The 22,937-nt window shown below is 40.2% G+C and overlaps 1 protein-coding gene across 2 annotated transcripts in view; it reads left to right on the forward strand.

Moving 5' to 3' along the window:
• The window catches only part of LOC147200723 (teneurin-3-like), a 213,569-nt gene that overhangs the window by 141,149 nt on the left and 49,483 nt on the right, over positions 1-22,937 (forward strand). Inside the window, exons 22-27 of one of the 2 annotated variants that reach the window (XM_086118984.1) lie at positions 2,034-2,177; positions 8,384-8,455; positions 10,787-10,964; positions 14,603-14,623; positions 21,488-21,612; positions 21,814-21,921. In XM_086118984.1, the coding sequence (XP_085975110.1) occupies positions 2,034-2,177; positions 8,384-8,455; positions 10,787-10,964; positions 14,603-14,623; positions 21,488-21,612; positions 21,814-21,921 (648 nt within the window). The remainder of the gene's footprint in view (positions 1-2,033; positions 2,178-8,383; positions 8,456-10,786; positions 10,965-14,602; positions 14,624-21,487; positions 21,613-21,813; positions 21,922-22,937) is intronic. The other variant, XM_086118985.1, reaches the window with a different exon arrangement.

Genomic DNA, 22,937 nt, shown 5'->3' on the forward strand with positions numbered 1-22,937 from the left:
ACAAGTACGTCTTGTGGAATCAAAGAGTTACCTGGTATGTTTTATAATATAATCGAAATGGCAGAATCAGTAGCTGGCAGCTTCAGCAAGGTTCAGTGCAGCATGTGTGTATGTGTTTGAGGATGACAGCTTGCACACTGATTTGGCAGAAGTCCCACCCTTGACATTACAGCTCTGAACAAAAGTCTCATCAAACTGTGTGTGTGTGTGTGTGTGTGCGTGTGTGTTTGTGTGTGTGTGTGTGTGTTGGGGGTGTGTGCACAATGAATACCCTTGGAAAATGAACAGCAGGAGTCAGTAGATACTATAAAAGCACAGAGATAGAGGTTAACGCTAGTTTTCTGTGCTTTTAAACCAATGATGTTTTCTTTCCTTTGATTCACAGATCGCGCTACTATATATACAGTATATATATATATACAGTATATATTAGAGCTGTCAAATGATTAAAATATTTAATCAAATTAAAAATGCAGCTGTCATAATTGACTCAAATTCACTAAAAATTAATCGTGATTACTCACGCATTTTTTGATCGTTTCTGAATTTCCTTTTATATTTTTTTGTCCTATTTTTCCCCATTTTAATGCTCTCATCAATATGGAATCAAGAATCAGTTTTCTATGTGCAAAATGCAAATATTTACTGAAATAACAATTTCGATTTTCAATTTTACATGAACATTTTTCACTTGGAGCAATAATTCACACATAATCTCTCACACAATATTACTGTCCATCAACAACGGTGAAAAAATTATTTTGTCACACAACAGCTGCTTTAACAGCTCTTTTTATGGAATCAAAACAGAGCAATATAACATTATAAAGTGCTCATCTAAGGTAAACTAGTACTCAGCCTATAGTGGATTTAAGCCATGGTTGCATACTTCGTTTTTCTCAAGTTTGCTTTGAACACAGCAGTAAGGCTATGTTGATTCTCTTGGTCCTTCTTGCGCGCAAGTCTCTCTATGGTTTTGTGTAGACATCATTTTGGATGACTACACTTGGTTCGATGACAACACTGGAGACGTTTTATTTTCGCTAGGTCGCTACCACTGCACCGCTGAACTTTCATTGTCATGTCACCGCCTCTGCGCACCGTCACTGTCAGACGAACACAGAGAAGCTCCACCCGCTTTATTTATATGGACACAGAACACTGTAACCTTCCACACAAAATAGCTCCAAAGAAGTAACAATCGCGTCAGTGGCATACATCGTATTCGACAGGCTGCCTGCTCTTTATTCACCAGAAGCTCATCAACCTAGTCTCTTATTTCTCTCCCGAAACAGTGTCTTCTCCCGCTTGGTATACTTTAGCCTACTCCGCTACGGACAATCTCTACACGGCTTGTAATGGAGGCTCTCGCTGGCAATCTGTAGTGGAGTCGTTAGATGCAATGCGAATGATTTCATCTTGAGTCGAGCTGTGGACAATGTTGACAGGCTTGCATGCAGTATCCATACATTTAGCTATGGCTTCAGCAAATTTGTTCTTCGTCGTGTCATCCATTTTCTTCGCTTTGAAAGGATCCATAGCTGTCTGTCTGAGACGAGGGGGGCGGAGTACTCACATCAGCTGTGTGCTTGGCCATTAAGTGGTATTTCAGACTCGACGTGCTATGATGATAGCTCAGTTTACGACTGCAAAACATCCAGGTAACTTTGGTCTTGTCAGTGGAACCATCTGGCAACTTTTTAAAAGTAAACTTTCCATTCATAAACTCTTTAAGTATCCGTTTTCGGTGTCTCGTGCTGCCGTGGCTGGCAAAACAAACGTGTGTGGACCTATGCAGTGAGCTTGTTGTTTTGTTTCTGGTTTATTTTTTAGAGCAACGTAACATCCGCTGTGACGTGTGCCGCGTTAATCTCGCGAGAAAAAATCCCGTTAAAATTCATTTAAATTAATGCCAATAAAAACGCGCTAAACTGACAGCTCTAATATATATGTATTGGGGGGGCAGTTGGCGGGGTAACGCAGGTCCATGAAACAGCTGAATAACTGACCCTGAACTCATGTTTGTCTCTTAGTGTCGGTGGGATTTGAATATGAGTCTTGCCTGGACCTGATCCTGTGGGAGAAGAGAACAGCCGTTTTACAAGGCTACGAGATGGATGCTTCCAACATTGGAGGATGGACTCTGGATAAACATCATATTCTGGATGTACAAAACGGTGGGAGGCTTGCTCGGAATCACATCACCCGAATCACATTTCGTACATCCATACTGTATATTTGCATTCAGTACATACTGTACGTACATTGATTCATAGATATTTAGCAGCAGTGGTTCAATGTGTTAGTACTGACAAACCCAATTCCAATGAAGTTGGGGCGTTGTGTTAAACATAAAAACAGAATAAAATATTTAGCAACTAATTTAATTGAATATACATCAAAACATTATTTTCAGCAAATAATCATGATCTTCATGGCTGTAACATGTTCCAAAAAATCTGGGAGAGGGGAATGTTTATCACGGTCTTACATCACCTTTTCCTTTAACAACATTGAACAAAGTAATTGGTGAGGCTTTGTAAGTTGTTCAGAATCAGAATCATCTTTATTGGGCAAGTATGTAAAACACAAGGAATTTGTCATAGTAGTATGAGCTACACTAGTATTGCAGTAACAAGCACCGACAACAAACAGACATGACACATAAGTATCGAAAGACTTTCCGAAATGTAAGGGTACCATCGTGCAGTAGTAGCACCCAATGATGGCTGTGTGACAAGGTGCAGTCATCGAGCAGAGATAAAGTGATGAGTCGTGCAACACAATATTCTACTATCATGCAGTTGGTGCAGATGCAGTGGTTACAAACTACTTACGAACGTCTCTTCATACGAAATTTTCTAGTTACGAAACATCTCACCTGGAAACTATTGCCTCATGTTACGAAAGAAATTTCAAGATATGAAAGTTAAAAATGCAGTGTGGCCTGCTAGTCACAGCTCCGAGTTTCCTGAACGCAACATATCTACAGTTGCTCTGCCATTGGCTATGGCCTAGCATCTTTCTGGCATCTCATTGGCTAAGAGGGACCTCTATCGCATGTGTCTATGTGTGTAGATAGATGGATGGATGGATGGATAGATGGATAGATAGATAGATAGATAGATAGATAGATATGTGTCTATACAGCATCCTCGTCATTCGCCACCCCGGGCCATGAGGCGTTCGGATAGTTTTACGTAAGTGTGAATCACCCAGAAAAAGTGTTCACCAGTCGGGTGATCGCTCATTATGCTGATGTTTGTCTTGGACATTTTCGAAGGATTGTTAAAAGCCGACAAAATCAAACGTCCTTGGATCAATTATTTCCAAAACGTCAGGCAAAACCCACTTCTGAGAGAGAACATGGGACTAAAGAGGGCAAAAAAACGACGAGGATGCAGTTAAAAGTTAAATGACCATCATTTGAATTCTTTACTTTATTTTTTGTTTTTTTTTACATGATGCACAACTCTCATTTATTGTGCAATAATCTAATTGTAACATGTATTTGTTACATATTTTGATGTATTTTTATGCTTTAGAAAACATTTATGTCTGAATTTTGAGGGGGGGGGGGCTTGGAACGGATTAGGGCATTTACATGGAAAATGCGTCTCTACTTTTAAAATTTTCGAGTTAAGAAATTTCTTCTGGAACCAACTAATTTCATAAGTAGAGGTACCACTGGAATTATTTTAAAGTGAACAGTAGCATTAATTATCGTACAAATTTAGGCGTGCTATTATCAAGAAAGTTCTTGAGAGCTTTAAAGTGTCTATTGCTGTGCAATGTTGATCAACGACTGTGGGATGTTCCAAAACAGGAGTTTGATGAGCATTCCTCAACTAGTCTTTTTTACCAGCTGTCCCAGCTATTTTGGAACGTGTTGCAGCCATACAATTCAAAGTGAATGATGATTTGCTAAAAAAAACAATAACGTTTACCAGTTTGAACATCTTGTCTTTGTAATGTATTCATCCCAACTTCATTGAAATTGGGTTTGCATTTTGGTTACAGACCTTGCTGTGGATGAAATTTGCAGTATGTGGAAAATACAACCATTTGTGGAGTGGTTATAGTCATGCTGATCAAGGCACAAGAAACCTTTCAAAGTATTTTCAGATGTCGCAGTACTCCTCACTGCCCACTTACTTGCTGAGTACTCTTTCTGTTTCTGGTGTGATTCATGCAATATAAACACGTATACAGCTAAATACAAGGCTGTGCTTTTTAGAGCTAGTTTGTATTTCGGTGTCAACAAGTTGTCGTGACAATCACTTTAATTACTTTCCAGTCAGGAAAAAAAAACCTCAATATCATTAACTGTTTAATCTAGCATGCAAGAATAAAAGGATGAATTTAAATGCAGTTTAAAATAATTTTAATCCGAGTAGTTGTCAAACTGATTGTTTTTGCACAGGCTTTAATCAACGGAGCGTAGGAGAGGTATTATAAAAAGTGTGTGTGTATGCGTGTGCGTGTGTGCGTGTGTGCGTGTGTGAGTGTGTGTGTGTGTGTGTGTATGTATGTGTGTGTGTGTGTGTATGGGAGAGAGAGGAAGCGAGAGAGAGAGAGAGAGAGAGTCATTTGTTCCCTCTTGGATTAGTTCCATCTGTCCTGTGATATTTCTCATGTTTCAGACCTTTACCTGCCCTTCTTACTTGTCCCCTCTTGTTATCTTCATTTGCTTGCTTGTATCTTTTTTTTTTTTTTTTTTTTTTTGGAGTGGTGGGGTGCTCATCTGTTATCCTAATTTCGTAGATTTGTCTAAATTTTACTGTTAACAATTGATATACATATTTTATGAATCCCAAAAAATATTTTCATCATCTGTTTGTCGTCTATTTTAAACTACTTTCACACATACGGCAAACCAAGTGAACATGGGAATATACATTGTGCAGTGTGGTTATTTAAAATTCAGTCAAAATCGGTCGGATATAACAGGCGGGATACCATACGAATGTCCAGCTGTCAATTTTCTAGACCGCTTATCCTTATTAGGGTGAGTCTGAAATCAGCTTACTTTTGTCTGAGAGGCACCCTGGACTGGTCGCCAAAATAATGATTGGACAGGTGAGAATCATTGACACTCACATTTACACAGATGGAAAAGTGTGTCTTCAACGAACCAAACATGCATGTTTGTGGAATGTATGTGAAACCCAGAATAGCCACTGAACTACGTTGGGAGAACATGCCAACTCCTGATAGAAAGGTTTGAGACTTGAACCCAAACCTTAGAACTGTGTGTTAGAGAAGAAATTCGGAAACAAAGAAAGATGAGGAGCTTCTTGACTGGAGCAACTGCTTGACAGAATTGTTATCATTTTTGTAAACAATTAACAAGCCTTCTTTTTATTTCATTAGTGTGGCTTACCCCGACGAAAAGCCTGCACTCGAGTAAGCTAACAGCTACAACCGCATTGGCTGAAAATGATTTTTCCAAACTTATGTAGGGAATCAATTTGGAAACAAGGATCCACTAGTTAGAAGTGAACGTGAAGCTTCTACTGCTACTACTACTATTATGACTACTTTTGTGAAAACCACCATTTCATTTCAACATGGCTAACCTCCGTCTCAGAGAGTGGTATAGGTGATGCAATTGGCAGGGGAGTCTATTGAGCAGGATAGGTAGGGTGTGATACCGTTTGAAAGGCCGCTGCCTATAGAACATCACGTTTTTCCACACTTATGCAGACAACCGGTAGATCTACATCTCAGTGTAACTATGTGATATCTGTCCTTCACGCTCTCTGAATGAGTGTATCCAATCCATCTGTTCAATGAGCTGATGAGCCCGAACTTTCTCCAGTTCAATGCAAGAAAGACAGACATCATTGTTTTCCACTCTAAAACTGAACCACAAATCAGCTGAGAAATGTTGGTGTAATTATTGACTGGACCTCAATTTTAAAAGTCACCTTTTAAAATTGAAGAACCTCTCAAAACTCAAAGCTCTTCTGCCCAAACAAGACACAGAACAGATGGTTTACGTGCTGATTTTTAGTAAATTAGACTATTGTCGCCAAATTTTAAAGTAACTTCAAAATGGCAGACTTCCTGCTAGGTTTAGCATGTCACCAAGAGACCTTTGTGTTGGTCTTGAGCTGCTGCATGTACCACAAAATGTGTGTACATTTTGGTGAAATGTACAAACAAACATGGCAAACAAAAGGACAAACGTGGAAACTTACGTCATGTAATTTTGTCAGAGAGACTTCATTTGATCGGCCGATCACATGATAAATAAAACTGATCTTGTCTACCAATCTTATTATCCTCCGCAGAGGTCTGAAAAAGTCAGTGCCAGCGCTGTGAGATGACGAACAGTCTCTTTATTTTTATTTCGTGAAGTACTTCACGTGCAGTCAAAACAACCAATTTGTATTGTTTCCATGTTATTGTCCAATGTTTTACAGTCAAACAAGATTGGAACGTCAAAGGTGTACACCAATTGATATCAAAGTCAAGGCCTGGGGGCCAGATCTGGCCAGCCACATCATTTATGTGGTCCGCAAAAGCAAATCAAGCATGTCAACTTAAATGATGCTCGCTAAAGTCTGAACCAAAATTTCAAATTGTAATCCACAGTAACGTGCATATATTGCAAACATTTTCTCGTTTCCAACCCCCTTATTACATTAATGTAAGCAATGTTTCAATAAACCATTATTCTTGACTTCGGATTTCAAAACTAGATATCCATCAATTTATTGTGTGCTTTGTATGTAATATGTGGAGGTGATGAAATATTTATATGGTTTCACAAAATTCACAGTCATAACGGCCCTCCAATGGAAAACCGTAACTACAATGTGGCCCCTTGACAATAAATGAGTTTGACAACCTTGGCGTACACATTTGGTTATGAAAAAAATCAAGATTAGCAGGTCAGGCTTTTTCAAGATCTGTGATCGGTGATCTTCCAGAAAATTTCATGTGCTTCTTTGTGTTAGTAATTTTCTTTACCCATTTCTAATGTTTGTTTTGTATTCGTGAGGTGTTGTTTTACTCGTCTAATTGTTTTAATTTTGATATAAATGCAAATGACATTTTGTTTGTTGCTTTGAATGAAAAGGACATTTTGATTGGGATGCTACCATATTTTGGCCCTTGAGGATTTGTATTTGAGTGTGTGTGCTCCTCTTTTTGTCACCTCATCCATCCTATTGCTCTTCATCCCTCTCGCACCACTTGTCCTCAGGGGCTTTCAACACCTTGTCACCCAGTTCACGGTGTGAGTGCATCTGAATTTAGGTTTTTAGATTGGGAGGGATTGAGATCAAGGTCATGTCCATTTATTTCGAAACATGTTCATCCAGAGTGTGGCGAACACTGCACTGCCCCCACTTAACACAGCTGGAGAGGGTTTTTTATTTTATTTTTATTTTTTATTTGAGCACTCCTTTAGTTCCTCATCTGTCTAACTCACCCAAATAGACATGCTCGCCGAACGCACACAAACACACACACGCGCGCGCGCGCGCATGCCCGTTTTATAGTCACTTGAATAGTCGATGTCATTGTGGACTGCATGCAGCACAGCATGGGTGCATCCTTGTCAGCTGTGCCTATGGTAATCAATCAACACCTCCTAATGGAAGGAGAGATGAAAGGGAAGCACAGAGTAGAGGGAGGTGTCCCCTGGGATCAGCAGTAATGTTAGATGCTCGATATCAAAACCATAAGACAAAGTCACTGAACAAACAGTTGAGACGAGAGTAAGCAAAGCAGTCATAAAGATAGGGGGATAGAATGGAAGGAAGGAGGAAAATGAATGAAGGATGCAATGAAAAGCAGAAGGAAGCAGGAAAGAATTGAGAAGGGTAGGGGAATGGGGAGCAGGAATAAAAGAGCAAATGAAGAAAGTTCAAGTTAAGATCAATAACAAATAAGGGAGCAAACCGATTGAGGGTGGAAAGACGAAAGTCAGAAGTATAATGAAGGCAAGCCGCCAAGTGGCTGCCAGATTTTAATCATTTGGCTCATTACAGGAGCTTAATCTTTTATGTCTTACTTGGAATAACAAATGCATGATATTTTTTCACCATTTAATCTTCTTATCAGCCATTTAAATTTACCACGTTGCTAGACCTCTGCTCCACATTTTGAACTCCTCCGTTTGCCCTCGTTTTGCCATCTATCTATCTATCCATCTATCTGTCTGTCTATCTACCCATCAGCCATCCATACACACACACGCACACACACACACACACACACTCCTTGGGATGCACATCACATTGTGGACAACTGCTGATTCAGCTTGTACAGATCACACCTTAATGGCACTGGCACTGTCAAACTATATTCATTGTATGTGAACCCCTCTTATGCCCTGTGTTCTTTTTAATGTGTTATGTGTTTACCTTAGGTATCCTGTACAAAGGCAACGGTGAGAACATATTTGTTTCCCAGCAACCTCCTGTCATCAGCAGCATTATGGGTAAGAAAGTATTTGCGTGTTTACTTGTACTACAGTTACAAACATTGTTTTTTTACCAAAAACCAGGGGTCGGCAACCCAAAATGTTGAAAGAGCTATATAGGACCGCCCCCCCCCCCCACCAAAAAACAAAAAACAAGCCTGTCTGGAGCCACAAAATAAATAAATAAATAAATAAAGCCTTTTAACAAAGGAAACAAATGCTGTATGTATCTATTTGAGCTATATTAGCCTACTATCAAAATGACTAAGTTGGCTACAAATACACAATGAGCCTTCATGATTTTCCCTGCACTTCACACTTTTGCAGCGTGTTCACTATCGTAGCTCACATGTACCGTTTTAAAATGCTTCTTTCGGCCCTCCACATTCTCATTCTTTGCCAGTACCCTCAGTGAATTGTACATGAAACTAGAGGTGTCAATTTATTGCGTTAATTGTAAATAATTAATTACAGTCACATTTAGCGCGTTATATTATTTAATCACGTTAATGTAAATTTTAATCTTTGACTTTATTGTTTTTGTCGGTGGGTTGCCTTTTTATAATATCCGTTTTCAAGTGTTGGCGTCCTGTGTTCGAGTTGTTGAGGGTGGGAAAACAACTGTCAGTCACAGCCTGAAGCGGACATTGATTTGCTGTCATTATATTTGGGCTTCTTTAGCATAAGCTGATTGGCTCCCATTGGAGTTGGGCGGGCATAGTAAGCAGCGGTGAGGAGAGGAGAGGTGAAAATGAAGGAGCACGTGAGAGTTCTCGGCACAATGAATGGAAAATATACTTTTCAAAAACGCCCTGGCGGCACTATTGATAAAAGTAGAGTGTTGTGCCTAATTTGTAAGAAGGAGTTTACTTACCACCGAAGCAAATCAAGTTTAGCCTCCTACATCAATGCAAAGCACCCAGTCGCTAGTGCAGCCACAGCTAACGTTAGCGGCGAAAGCGTTAGCAATATAGCGAGCTAAAGCAAAGCTCTTCACCAAACTAAACTCGAGGCGAACACCCTGCGTACTTGGCATGAAGTCAGCATAGTTGCTGTGTCCTCAGTAGCCCACCAGAGGTGGTTGATGTTTATTTCAGCACTTTATTTTCTCATGATGAACAGTGTTATTTCTGAAGTGCTAACTTACAGCACTGTGATTTAAGGGTCTCTTTGTTTTTCTTTTTTTTTTTATCCGAAGCAAGTTCAGTGTTGAGTTCTTGTATTGCTCAGAAAAATGTTCTTACTGTTTTTGATATGTTAACCTAAGCACTTTTTATGGACCTGATGTTCTATTTTTATTTTTATTTTGTAATTATTTGGAGATTTCCAAAAACTAACAAAACGGTGATATTCACCCTGGTGGTCGAAACTAAATGTTGCAGGTAGGACTTGGGATATTTATTTTATGTTAAACCTATATTTGGCAAGGTAAAGTTTATTTTGAAATTGTTCTCACCGTGTTGGCACCCTCATGCATAGCATGAACAAGGGTTGATGTGTCTTCCCAACGGTGCACACCACATAAACCAGAGGTCCCCAATCCACAGGACCGGTACCGGTCCGTGGATCATTTGGTGCCGGGCCGCACAGAAAGAATACATAGCTTACATTACTTCCGTTTTATTCATTTCGGAATCTGAAAGATGTTTTATTTTGAAAATTACTGGATCCTCTGTTACATCCATCTACAATATGTCACTCTTGACACAGGTGAAGGTGCGCATCTCAGTCACGTGATAGGTTACCGCTAAAATGAAACCCAGGAGCTACAAAATGAGTAAAAAACAAATGTCTTTGGAAAGTTTCTTTGGGAAAGGGAAAAGGCCCAGCCAAGAGACAGAGGAGGAGCCTACGACTTTCAAGAAAAAGAAGGCTACATTTAATTGACAGTGTCAGGAGTCCTACTTAAAATACGGATTGATCACGACGGGAGATTCCCATGCACCTAGCCCACGCTACATAATATGGCGATGGAGAGTCTTATTTTTCATGCACTTTGTATTTGCGGTCTATCTTATTTTGAAGGCACGTGTAAACATTACCATAGCAACCAGAGAGTGTTGCGGCAACATAGGACGTTCCTCGTATCGTGATTCGTGTTTATTATTATGTTTAGAAAATACCACAGTTTTCATGACGGTCATTTCATATTATTTTGTTGTATTTATCCAGTCCCTGAAAATATTGTCTGACATTAAACCGGTCCGTGAGGCAAAAAAGGTTGGGGACCCCTGACATAAACGGTTACCCAACACAAAAATGAATTCCTCAAGCTTTTTATTCTGAGGCAATCGAGTTACTCAAAGACTCGTTTCACCCCTAATTCCAACATCCAACATCTTCTTGTAGGAAATGGACGTCGCCGTAGCATCTCTTGCCCCAGCTGCAATGGGCAAGCAGAGGGTAATAAGCTGTTGGCACCTCTTGCTCTGGCATGTGGAGCTGATGGCAGTGTGTATGTTGGAGACTTCAACTACATCAGGAGGATCTTCCCCTCCGGGAATGTTACCAGTGTGATGGAGCTCAGGTAAAAAAAAAAATAATTACAAAAAAAAATCTTAAAATCTCAATCAAACCAGTTTCATGTCAGTGCACACAAGTCATGATTGAGATGATTTCACCTAAGATTAGACATCAAATCAGTATGTTCTTTTTCGTCGCAAGATTACTAGGTTTGACAAAATATCGACTCACAGTGGCCCAGTGCCTGCTGACCGACTCTCCGCCAGCATTGTAGCCTTTTCATGACAAACTTTGTTTTCTTAAATCACAAACAGTGTGAACCCTATACAAAATAGAAGAAAAGAGAAAAGACAGTGTTGCTTCTTTGCATATGTTATTTGATGAAAATAACAAAGGCACAAGCATCGGTTAGCGATGCCAAGTGAGTTCACTGCTCTCAAACTTCGCCAAACCTTTTACAGCAATGCGGTCGAATTCACTGTCCACTCTGAAAAATACAATGCTCCATAAAATAAAAGGCCCAGTTGGAGCTTTGAGAGACACTTAAACTGAAAATAAGCGGTGTGAAAGGATACTTCACAAATAGAAGGGTTCATATTCGTCACCAACACGTCACACAAAGCCATTATGGGGTTTTTTTTCACCGTGATATTATCTGCTATGGTGTCGCTGTTTTTAACATGTCATTTTAATATTTGTATCTGTACGTGTGAGAGAGAGTGCATTTTCACTTGTTTTGGCACAAGAGATCGATTCGTTCTAAACTAATGCTGTCAAACAAAAATTGAGCAGTACAATGTGCTCTTTAGGGCCGCCAAGATTAGTCGACTAGTCAAGACAGCGTCAATTAATGACAATTTAATAGTCGACGAGTCTTCCCCTGACTGCTTGCCTTGTCACATATGCAGTAGCAGTAATCCGGGTCATCCATGATGTCAACAGAAGCATTGTGGGGAAAGCTCTGTCATGGCTTTGACCATGTTAGCAACAGAGTCTTGGATGTATTTAGGCAGATTTCACCCAAAAATACTTAATACAATGAAAAACTCCCTTTCATTGCAGCATGTCGGTGATGAACGAGTATCTATAAAGGAAGCGCATTGTGACTGATGCCTGATTATATTTCAGAGAGAGACACACACATCTGGAAGCTAGCTGCAGTTAGCACACAGAGGTTACTGTGTGTGTTTGATGTAATGTTGTAACACAATTTCCTGTTTGGTATGCCAACATAATATTGCTTCCCTTGTGGATTATGGAGGCATAAATCAGTGAACTCACGTTTATGAATAACCGATTTTTTTTTTTTTTTTTTTTCGATGCAGGAAGAGCACACATGGTCATGAGTGTTACGGTCATGAGAGTTCACAAGCTGGCTATCAGAGAACTCAGAGAACTTGCCACAAGACCTATAGTGCGAAAAAAAAAATGTTCCGCCTTATCTTTAAGGATTTTTTTTTTCCGTTTCAGGTGCAGACCACATTTTGATTATGTAAATCAATTTACTACTTTTAAATTTTGCATACTAGTGAAGGAAAACAAAATATTTTGGATGAAGTTTAAATAAGATGCAAATGTACTTTTAGTTTTCTTTTTACACAGTGCATTTCAAGTATTTCTTTTTGTATTTATAGTTACAGAGTTGTAGTGCAACTCTGGCTAGTGTGTAGCCTTTGGTTTTGTTTTAAAATGCTTTGAAGATTATCCAGCCCAAAAAAAATTAAGGCCACAGTCTCACCTTCAATACGTTGCTACCTCATTTATAAACATGTCAGGAATGCTGGTACAAGCTGCAAATATTAATCAAAGCTGATTGTAATACCATCTTAATTGTCTTTTAATGTGTATATGCTCGAAATAATTCAATATATAAGCTAATGATGGTTATATAAGAGCAGCTGCTTGCTGGTGCGATTTACATGTGTTCCAATGAGTCCACAAATCGCGATTACCGTTGGTGATTAGTCAACTAGGCGGAAATTGATGGTGTATTTTTAACACTTGAAAATACGAGCCAGTTTGAGCACAAAACTATCAGACATCAGGAAAGGCCCGATAGATCTGCTGACTTTTCCAGCTGTAAAAAGTAAAAACAAAAACAAAAAAAAAGCAATAATTAATTTGAAGACTTCATTATTTTTCATGTGCATTGAATAACTTTAAAAACAGTTTTACCAATCATATAGCTGGGCTATGGCGTTAATCCTGAAAGAATGAAGCCATATTGTTTCCAGCAAATGCTATGAAATCAGTCTGAGTGAAATTCCACTTTTGATGTGAAAGATGCAGCGCCTTAAGCACAAATGATGGCACAAAATGCACTTCAGGCACTTTGTGCAGCACATGTCGTTTGCTCGCTACACACGAGTGACAATGCTTGAACTCATTTGCACTCCCGCCTTACGCACATGAAGATCAGAGTGCCGCTTTGGTCCGGTGTCTCAGCAGTTTAATTTACGAGCGCGGAATCCGATTGCATTATAGACATGGTGGCCACAACGTCGCTGCGTGCACTGGGAATGGTAGAAGGTTTGAAAGAAAGTGGATCTTCCCTCGGGCAGTTAAGCTTATCTCCCACTTTTTGCTCGTTAAAAATACTCGACACTGCATTTGTTTTTAATGTCACCTGCATGGCATGTCTCCTCTCCAAGTGTAAATCACTCCTTGTCCCCGAAATGTTTGCTGCCTTTTGCACACGAGGGCTCGACAAAACGTGCCTGAGTACACTTTTGGTAAAAATCGCAGAATGACATGCCTGTGTGTGCCTTGTTTGCTGTTTGTAGTCAACTCCTTGTAAATGTTTGCTCTGCAAGATGGCTTAGAAGCTTTTTTTCTTTTCCTTTTGTGTCCTCCTTGTTTTATAACGTGTCGATTATCCCGCAGTCAATTCCACATAAGTTATGTCTCGTTGGACCCAACATGGATGTAGGTAGCTGTATGTTGAAAATGCTGCCATAAAAGTGAAATCTTATCAATATAGAGATGTGTCTTTCAGCTCTCATTGGTTTTTCCAAGCGAAACTAATTAATTACTTCCAATTAAGCCACACATGTACAATTAATGAGGACTTCCTTTCAATTGTGCCAATTGTGTGCTGATTAGCATTTGACGTGGGCTTGAATCTCATTAATTCTGCAAAATGTGTTGAATTCATTTGTGTTTTCATTTTATATCATCACAAAACCTCCCATTTCAACATTTTTGTATTCAGTGTAGCTGGAGGGAAAAGTGAGCACTTGTTTATGTTTTTTAGTGTGCGGTTTAAATTTTCAAATGACTATCCTCCTATGACATGAGGTGCATCATTCGGTTCATCTTACATCTTCCTCACAATTACATCTTTTTTCAGAATCGATTTGTCTGTGTTTTTCTTCATTGTTGTAATTGTGATTTGATCTGAAGAAATATTTTCAAAAGGATCTAAAAAAAATTGCCTTCTAAGTGTGGTTGGGTTCTGTACTTTTTAAACATTTACATTTAATGCAGTGCTAATGTTCTAATTTGGAGCGATACAAAATCATGATCCGTCTGCCTGTTGTCCCGCTGTAGGAAAATCTAATTGTGTCTTCACATTTTAGCCATTATGCTCTGAGGTTTCTGATATTCATATGTACCTTTTCAGGGATTTATGTCAAGCAATAACCAACTGTTCTCTAATTCCTGTTTCCTCTCTTTTTCTCCCTTTGCTTGCACTATAATAAGAAACAAAGATTTCAGACATAGGTAAGCGTGATTAATTCCTTATATTCTACTAACAAAGCAGAGTCCTTCTTCTATTACGTTGCGTTTTTCCTGAAACAAACGATCATGTTTTCATCCCTGCAAGAATTCAGCACAATGCAGTTCTACTACTGGCCCCTTTATAGATGCTATCATTCAATTTGTTTAAGGTGTTGACTCCTTGTAAAAATAAATGCCTCTCTCCAAGTAGATTCTCCAGGGAAAAGGGGTAATAACTGTAATTCTTGCATATCATGGATACTACGTATGCTTCGTGCACAAAAACTAAATATGAACTGCTTAGCTCAAATGAGTTAAGCTAGAAACTACTCAGTGTAACATTTCAGATTCGTCTGGTGGAACGAAAAAGGGGCAGAAAACCACATATGCATGCGTGCACAAAAGGTTCAGACAAGCTGCAATTCATTTAGCTCAGTTGAACAGCACCTAATTCTTCATACATTAAACACAAAAAAACAAAACATGGATGCACAATCAGCAATGGAAAGTGGTCTCCAAGTGCTCACACTTCAGTGGCCAATTTGCCATCATCTGCTCGTGGGGATCTTCTTGCAGCTCCTTTTAAAGGTACTTTGCGTGCGCCAGTCTCATGGATGGATTCCGGCGAGTCCTTCCGCCATGTAGACCGCGCAGTTCTCGTGCAATAAATTTAGAGGGAATGATGGGAAGCTGCCTCCATTGGATGGAAAACAACGCAGCTGTGTTCACACCTACAATGGTGCACAAAGGCACAAAAACCCCCTTCTGCCTGAGCCTGTCAACCAAAATACAAAAAGGAAGAAAACTCCACCCATGCATACAGTTAGACTGCGCTTGGGCTGGGCATGTAAATAGAACCCAGAGAATGCTCTTCTGTCCAATTCCTTTCATTTCTTCATAAAGTTGGTATCTCACTGAGTAGCAATTTGTCAACTTCTGACAAATATTGACCAAAATCAGGGTGTGGTCACGATCATTAGCGACTTTTAGCGATGCTTGGAAATGTTTGTGAAAGTGTGAAAAAGATACGGTCACTATTTTCGGACATTTGGGACAATATTGCCAAGATTAGCAACTATTTCCCATACCTTTATCACTGTTTGGGAACATTTGGGGCTGTTTGCCAATTCCAGGAGTAGCAGGCAAATCTATGGACCCAACAACGATGACAAGGTGCATGAACTTTCCCCAGCATTCAGTTTTCTACTGTCCTCCGTCAAAGATGGATATGTTATTAGCACAACAAACATTATTACTTCCATGTTGGTGCAGGCCTTTAGATTTCTCTTTCACGAATTGCTTCTCCACCTTTCTATTGCTATTTTTGCCCTTAACCCTTTCAGGGACAGCGGTTACTACATTGGACAGCTTATCATGTTATCAGGTTACAGGGTGCATGAAATTTCATGTCAGTGCACACAAGTCATGATTGAGATGATTTCATCCCATCAGCCATTTAAAAACATAGGCTACTTCTCGATTCATTGGCATGATGATGAATGTGGGGAATGGCGGCTGGTATCTCACTGTGCGGCGAACGCGAGTGAATCCTACGCACGAATGTGTCGGCATGTATTTTAACCATGGTCACGTGGTCTCTAGCATTGGCGAATAACAAAGAACTTTGGCGACACATCTTCTGACCGTTTACAAATGCTTAATGATTGTTTTTGTAAACACTTTTACTGACATAAATTGTTATGCACATTATTTTCAACTGGCATTTCTTACTGGTAAAAAAAAATCTACAAACAGCATAAATATTCTATAATGCATACTACAACTAAAATGCAGTTACAAATGTATAAAATACAAAAAGGTCGCTTACAAACACATTACCCAGTTACAGTATGAGCCCTTATGTGAGGAAATACATTAATAAAGTAAAAGTCCAACAGTTTCTTTAAAGTGCAGTCATGCTCCACGTTGGCAAAATATTTAGATAATCTCATATAAAATGAATTTGGGAAACTAACAATGACAACACTCCAAGTTGCAGTTTTATGGACAGTGGGTTTTGTTTTGTCCTCCTCAGTCTTTTTTTTCCTGTCTATTTCTAATCTTGACAAGTGTTGCAGATAAAGAGTCTATTTTTGTGTTGTCAGCTCAGATGAGTGGCACAGTCATCACTTTAGCAGCAGCCTGAAGCCAGGAGAGCGAAGGAGAGACACAGATTGAAGGAAGGAGTGACAGCAGGCTATAGATAGTGCTGGTTGTGTTTCATGGTCTTTCTTTTTTGATGTATTGATTGTCTATAGAACGGCGTTATTCCCACCGTCTTGATGAATATAGTTCAAGAAAACATTGTGCACAAGCATTCTTGGACAGACTGAATTGAAAATAAATAAAGCGCAATTTATCTTGAGCTGTAATTTTTTCTGACTATAACGTCTTCAAAATAATTTTGATATTTGCCAATCCTGTTGATGCTTTTAATTAATGAAATTTAGTTCAGGAGGTAGTATAAAGGTGATTAATTTTATTGCCTTGTTAACTGTAAAATTTGAGGTGGCCCTCATTGTGCCAGACTAATAATAATAATAATAATAATATTGCTGGGGGCTTGGTGATCCTGTTGTCCGCGCGTCGACCTCACAGTGCAGAGGTACCGGGTTCAATTCCCGCTCCTGCCTCCCTGTGTGGAGTTTGCATGTTCTCTCTGGGCCTGTGTGGGTTTTCTCCGGGTAGTCCGGTTTCCTCCCACATTCCAAAAAAAACATGCATGGCAATCTGATTGAACGCTCTAAATCAGGGGTGGCAAACCAGTCAGAGACTAAGAGCCAATTTTTTTTACTGTGTTACTGCAAAGAACCACATCATACCCTTCCTCGCGCACTCACACGCACTTTTTTGCCCAAAGATCGACTTCTGAAGCGAACAACTTCCCACGATCAACCCGAAAGCGCACGTGCAAGCACACACACACACACGCATGCACGCACGTGGGTACCCAACCGTGCACTCGCGCACATATGCACGCACCCCCACAATGAGCAACAGTCGGACCGGGCCGAAAATGAACGAAAGCTAAAGATACTCCTCCCACCCCTTGCGGTCGACTTGAGACCAGTCCGCTGGATCCCGGTCGATTGCGATCGACGTATTGGGCACCCCTGCCGTAAAATCAGAGATAATTCGCTGACTAGCTTAGCGCTTAGCACCGTTGTTTGCGCATGAGCGGTGATGCAGTCATCTGATCGGTTGCCCTTTATGTCAATCAAGTAACAGGATTGATGATAGGCTGACATAGGACGTTCTGTGTATTTAGCCCTTTGTTAGAATGACATCGTCACGGCCAGCCGTTTTCGACACTTGTGTGAAAGCCCGGGAGCCGCATTGAACCAGCCAAAGAGCCGCATGTGGCTCGCGAGCCGCGGGTTGGCCAACGATGCTCTAAATTGTCTCTAGGTGTGAGTGTGAGCGTGGATGGTTGTTTGTCTATGTGTGTGCCCTGCAATTGGCTGGCAACTAGTTCAGGGTGTACCCCGCCTTCTGCCCGAAGATGGCTGGGATCCAGCACCCCCCGTGACCCTTGTGAGGATAAGCGGATCGGAAAATGGATGGATGGATAATATTGCTGATCAGTGAATTTCAAGTTCAAGTTCAAGTCAACTTTATTGTGACATGTGCTCTATGTGCAACATACAGCACAGATGAAATTTCTTCCCTCTCAACCACAGAAGAGAGAGGAGCCGCTGTGGGTGCCCGCGCCACCATCAACAGAAAAGTTATAAATTTGAATTATGTGCATAATCTTTCTTTGCCAGTGACAACAAATTTACACTTTCCTGGAGAAGCATGCCAAATTCATTATTTTGGGCACAACATACAAACATGTTCTGTCAATCATGAGCAAATATGACATGGGAATGATATTGCTGTTTTCAAAATCCAACTTTGAGAGACACTATTAAAATGTGTGTTTTAACTTTCCAAAATGCTGACAAGCACATAAATAAAACAGGTGTTCATGATGATAACTGAGTAAAGTAATCATGAATACAAAATAACTCTTAGTTAACAAATTCAAATTAGGTATCTTTTTTTTCATGGTCCAATAGACATATTTAAAATCTAAACAGACACAAACTTTAATGAAACCATCCTGGACATAGAAACTATTTGTATACAAACAGTTTCAAAGACTGTTTATGTCACGTTTACAATGTATCACTCATCTATTGATGTGCTATTTCATGTCATTCATATTGCTGTAGCAAGTAGTTATATTACATTTTATATGAACAATGAAAGAAGAAGAGATCAGCTGCTGTTTTTGTTGTGAATGTAATTTCATCCAAGTCTTCCGGGGTGATGCTAAAGCATTCCCGGGGCAGCTGGGAGATGTAGTCTCCAGCATGTCCTGGGTCTATGAGGCAGGCTCCCATCCCCAACCTGGAGATGGCACTGCACCCTTTTCCGACTGAGGACAATGATCTTAGGTTTGGAGGTGCTGATTTTCATCCCAACCACTTCACACTGTGCTGAGAACCACTCAACTGAGAGTTGGACATTGCAGCTTGATGAAGCCAAAAGCAGAGATGCAATACTGAGGCCTCCAAACTAAACCTCCTTAACATAATGGCTGTAACTTGAAATTCTGTCCATAAAAGTTATGATCAGAATCGGTGACCAAGGGCAGCCTCACTGGAAACGAACTTACTGCCGGCACTGAGGACCAAACTCTGATACCGGTCGTACGGGGACTGAACGGCCCGTATTGAGGAGTTCGGTACATACACCCCACAGAACTCCCCGAGGAACAAGGTCAAACGCTTTCTCCAAGTCAACCACCCACATGTAGGCTTGTTGGGCGAACTCTCAGGCCCCCTACATGACCCTGCCAAGGGTGTCGAGCTGGTCCACTGTTCCAAAAAAAGCCACACTTCTCCGAAGAAATCGACAAACCTTCCTCTCCAGCACCACAGAATAAATCTTAGCAGGGAAGCTGAGGAGCTTGATCCTCCTGGAGGTGCAACACAACATACGTTACCCCTCCTTAAAAATTATTACCTACTCCGGGCATGTCAAATTGAAACATTTACTTGCGGTTGCTTGTGTCCCTTAATTTAAATTGTGACGGATTTATTTCCTGAACCTCTGTAATATATTTACCTCTTGACTAGCAAAGGGCACAGACCTCTTTTAATTATGGGATGGATTTATCAGCATATTTCATGTACAAAACCATGTGCAAGCCCGGCTGTGGTCCTCCTCGCTTTCCCTAATCAATTGGCCACACCGTACGTCTACTAGTGGCTTGCTACTTGAAGTCACCACAAAAGGAGGGAAAAGAACTCGAGAATGTTGTGCTGGTGTAGTTTACTTCGCTTTCTGTTGTGAGTAAAATGTCAATGACTGTGTAAGCCTTGTACTTTTCAGTCTATAGTGAACTCAAGTATTGATGTAGACTAGATGAATTTGCTTGCAGCCCACGTCGTTGAGCAAAATGTTGTCGATGTTTTGAGGGATCTTATAAAGAATGCAATAATTTTGCATGGAGACAGATGCACCAGAAGAACCCGAGCAGAATTTGTATTTAAAATGGGAAGTCTGAGGCATTCAACACCATTGCAAAAATTGCATATTGGCCGTATTATCCTGGAAAGAGCGTTTTGAATAGTACTCAGTTTTACTCAATATCCTCCCATCCCTAGTGACTACCATTGTGCTGTGTTTAGGCTCGCACACATACACGTAATATTTTACGTATATGTGTGAATATGCGTAAGATACCTATACTCCACAAAAGTGCTATAAATTTTCATTTGTATTTCTTCTGATTCACCCATACAATAATCACTCCAACTCTCATTTATTAGTCGCCATTGAATTCATTGTCACGATGCGGTGGTGGTGGGAGGACCCCAAAAAGCAGGCAGGAGGGAGGAGCAGGGTGAACTTGACAAATTGTATTCAATATATACAGAGAGAACTAAATCTAAAACAAACAAAGTCATAAGAACAAAAATAATCCAAATTATCAAACAAAGACCATGACTGAAGCTAAACCCTAACAGTGACCGTAACGTGACCGAAACATGACTGAAGTAAACATGACAGAACAAACAATGACCAGACACCGAGTGGTCGTGCCAGGAGTACATTTAAACAAAGAAATTAATAACACAATGACCAACAGGTGTGCAGCTGCAGGCGGAGCCCTACAGTGCCACCTGTTGGTCACAAACAGAACCATGACAATCATCAACTCTTGGAAATCGTTTGTGTGTCATTACATTATGATGACTGTATGATTTGTTTATATAACTGTTAATCGTGTCACATGTAGTTGTTTTGCAGTGGTCAATATTGGTACACTGTGTAGCTTTGACCTCTTGAACTGTCGACTGACTACCAAGGTGAGAATGAAAACTGTTTGGTCTTGGTGGATTAGATTTTTCAGATGAAATTATGATATTATGATTTAGTTCTACAATCCTTGGTTTATAATTGTGCTATGAATGAGAAAGAAGCTGGCTTGGACAAAGCAGAGCACGACAGCCAGTTGGCAACTGGGAGCTACTAGCTCATTCGTGAAACACGCCATGAAACTTTGAACTATTTCCATGTATTACCAACCAAGTACAAATGCAGTAAGCTACGAATGAAGTATACACTTAGTGGTGAAACTGCCAATGCAGGAATGTGTTATTCGGGTAAATTTGTGTACAAGCCTCTGAATACACACGAAATGGACATGTGTTTTGTTTGGTTGTTGAGTTCATATCGATCGGTGTTCCTCCAGATAGATTTACTCCCCTTAAAATATTGTTGGACAAGGTGAGGGAGTTGAATCCACTGACATTATGCACCATTGTCCTAAACCAAATCTTTGTTGTTTTTATCCCGTACATTCCCTCTTAGCAACAACCCTGCCCATCGATATTATCTGGCCACAGATCCAGTGACAGGACAGCTTTATGTGTCAGACACCAACTCACGACGGATCTACCGACCAAAGAACCTCAGTGGTGCCCGGGACCTCATCAGTAAGTCCCAATTCTATTTGCCTCCTGGCAGCATGCTGTTTCAGTCATAAGTAAGATAACATACAGGAATGACAAAAGATTTTAGTTATTCAGAGACTTCAGATGACATTACGTTTATTGTGTGTGTGTGTGTGTGTGTGTGTGTGTGTGTGTGTGTGTGTGTGTGTGTGTGTGTGTGTGTGTGTGTGCGTGCGTTTTAAGGTAATGGGGAGGTTGTGGCTGGCACCGGTGAACAATGTCCGCCGTTTGATGAAGCACGGTGTGGAGATGGAAGAAAAGCCACAGAAGCTCAGTTACTGGGACCTAAAGGTACACACACATACAATTTCACATCTCGGAGGTTCCACTGGCTAATTTAAATCGAGGATGTTCTGATGTGTGTTCTGTGGAAGTCTTTTACCTTCTCAGCGATGACATAAGAAAATGAACGTTTAATAGCCTGACCGTAAGCGACGCAGGACTTCAAATTAAATAGTTGATCAATGTTTGTGTCATTCCCTCATTAATTCAGTTTGAATATACAGTGGTACTTCTACTTACGAAATCAATTGGTTCTGGAAGAAATTTCTTTTATAGAAAATTATGTAAGTAGAGACGCGTTTTCCATGTAAACGCACTAATTCGTTCCAAGGCCCCCCCCCCCCACAAAAAAATCGAAGATAAATGTTTTATAAAGCATAAAAATGCATCAAAATATGTAACAAATACATATTACAATTAGATTATTGCACAATAAATGAGAGTTGTGCATAATGTAAAAACAAAGAATAAAGTAAAGAACAAAAAAAACTTTTAGTTGCGTCCTCATCGTTTTTTTCCCTCTTTAGTTCATGTTCTCTCTCAGAAGAGGTTTTTGCCTGGTGTTTTGAAAAGAACTGATCCAAGGACGTTTGCTTTTGTCGGCTTTTAACAATCCTTCAAAAATGTCCTAGGCAAACATTAGCATAGTGAGCGAGCGCTGGACTGGTGAACACTTTTTCTGGGTGATTCACATTTATGAATCACCCCAAACTATTGAAATGCCTCATGGCCTGAGGGACGAATGACGAGGACGCTGCATAGACACGTACTGTACCTATCTATCTACACACAGACACATACGGTAGAGGTCCCTCTTAGCCAATGGGATGCCAGGAAGATGCTAGGTAAAGCCAATGGCAGAGCAGCGATATGTATGTTGCATTCAGGAAACTCGGAGATGCTAATAGCATCCCTATACAGCATTTTTACGTTTCGTATCTTGAAATTTATTTTGTAACGAGAGGCAATATTTTCCTCTTGAGGTGTTTCGTAACTTAAAAAATTCGTATGGAGGGACGTTCGTA

Source organism: Hippocampus guttulatus, chromosome 9 (assembly GCF_054856545.1).
Source record: "Hippocampus guttulatus isolate MCC_2025c chromosome 9, RoL_Hgut_1.0, whole genome shotgun sequence".
Classification (NCBI taxonomy): domain Eukaryota; kingdom Metazoa; phylum Chordata; class Actinopteri; order Syngnathiformes; family Syngnathidae; genus Hippocampus; species Hippocampus guttulatus.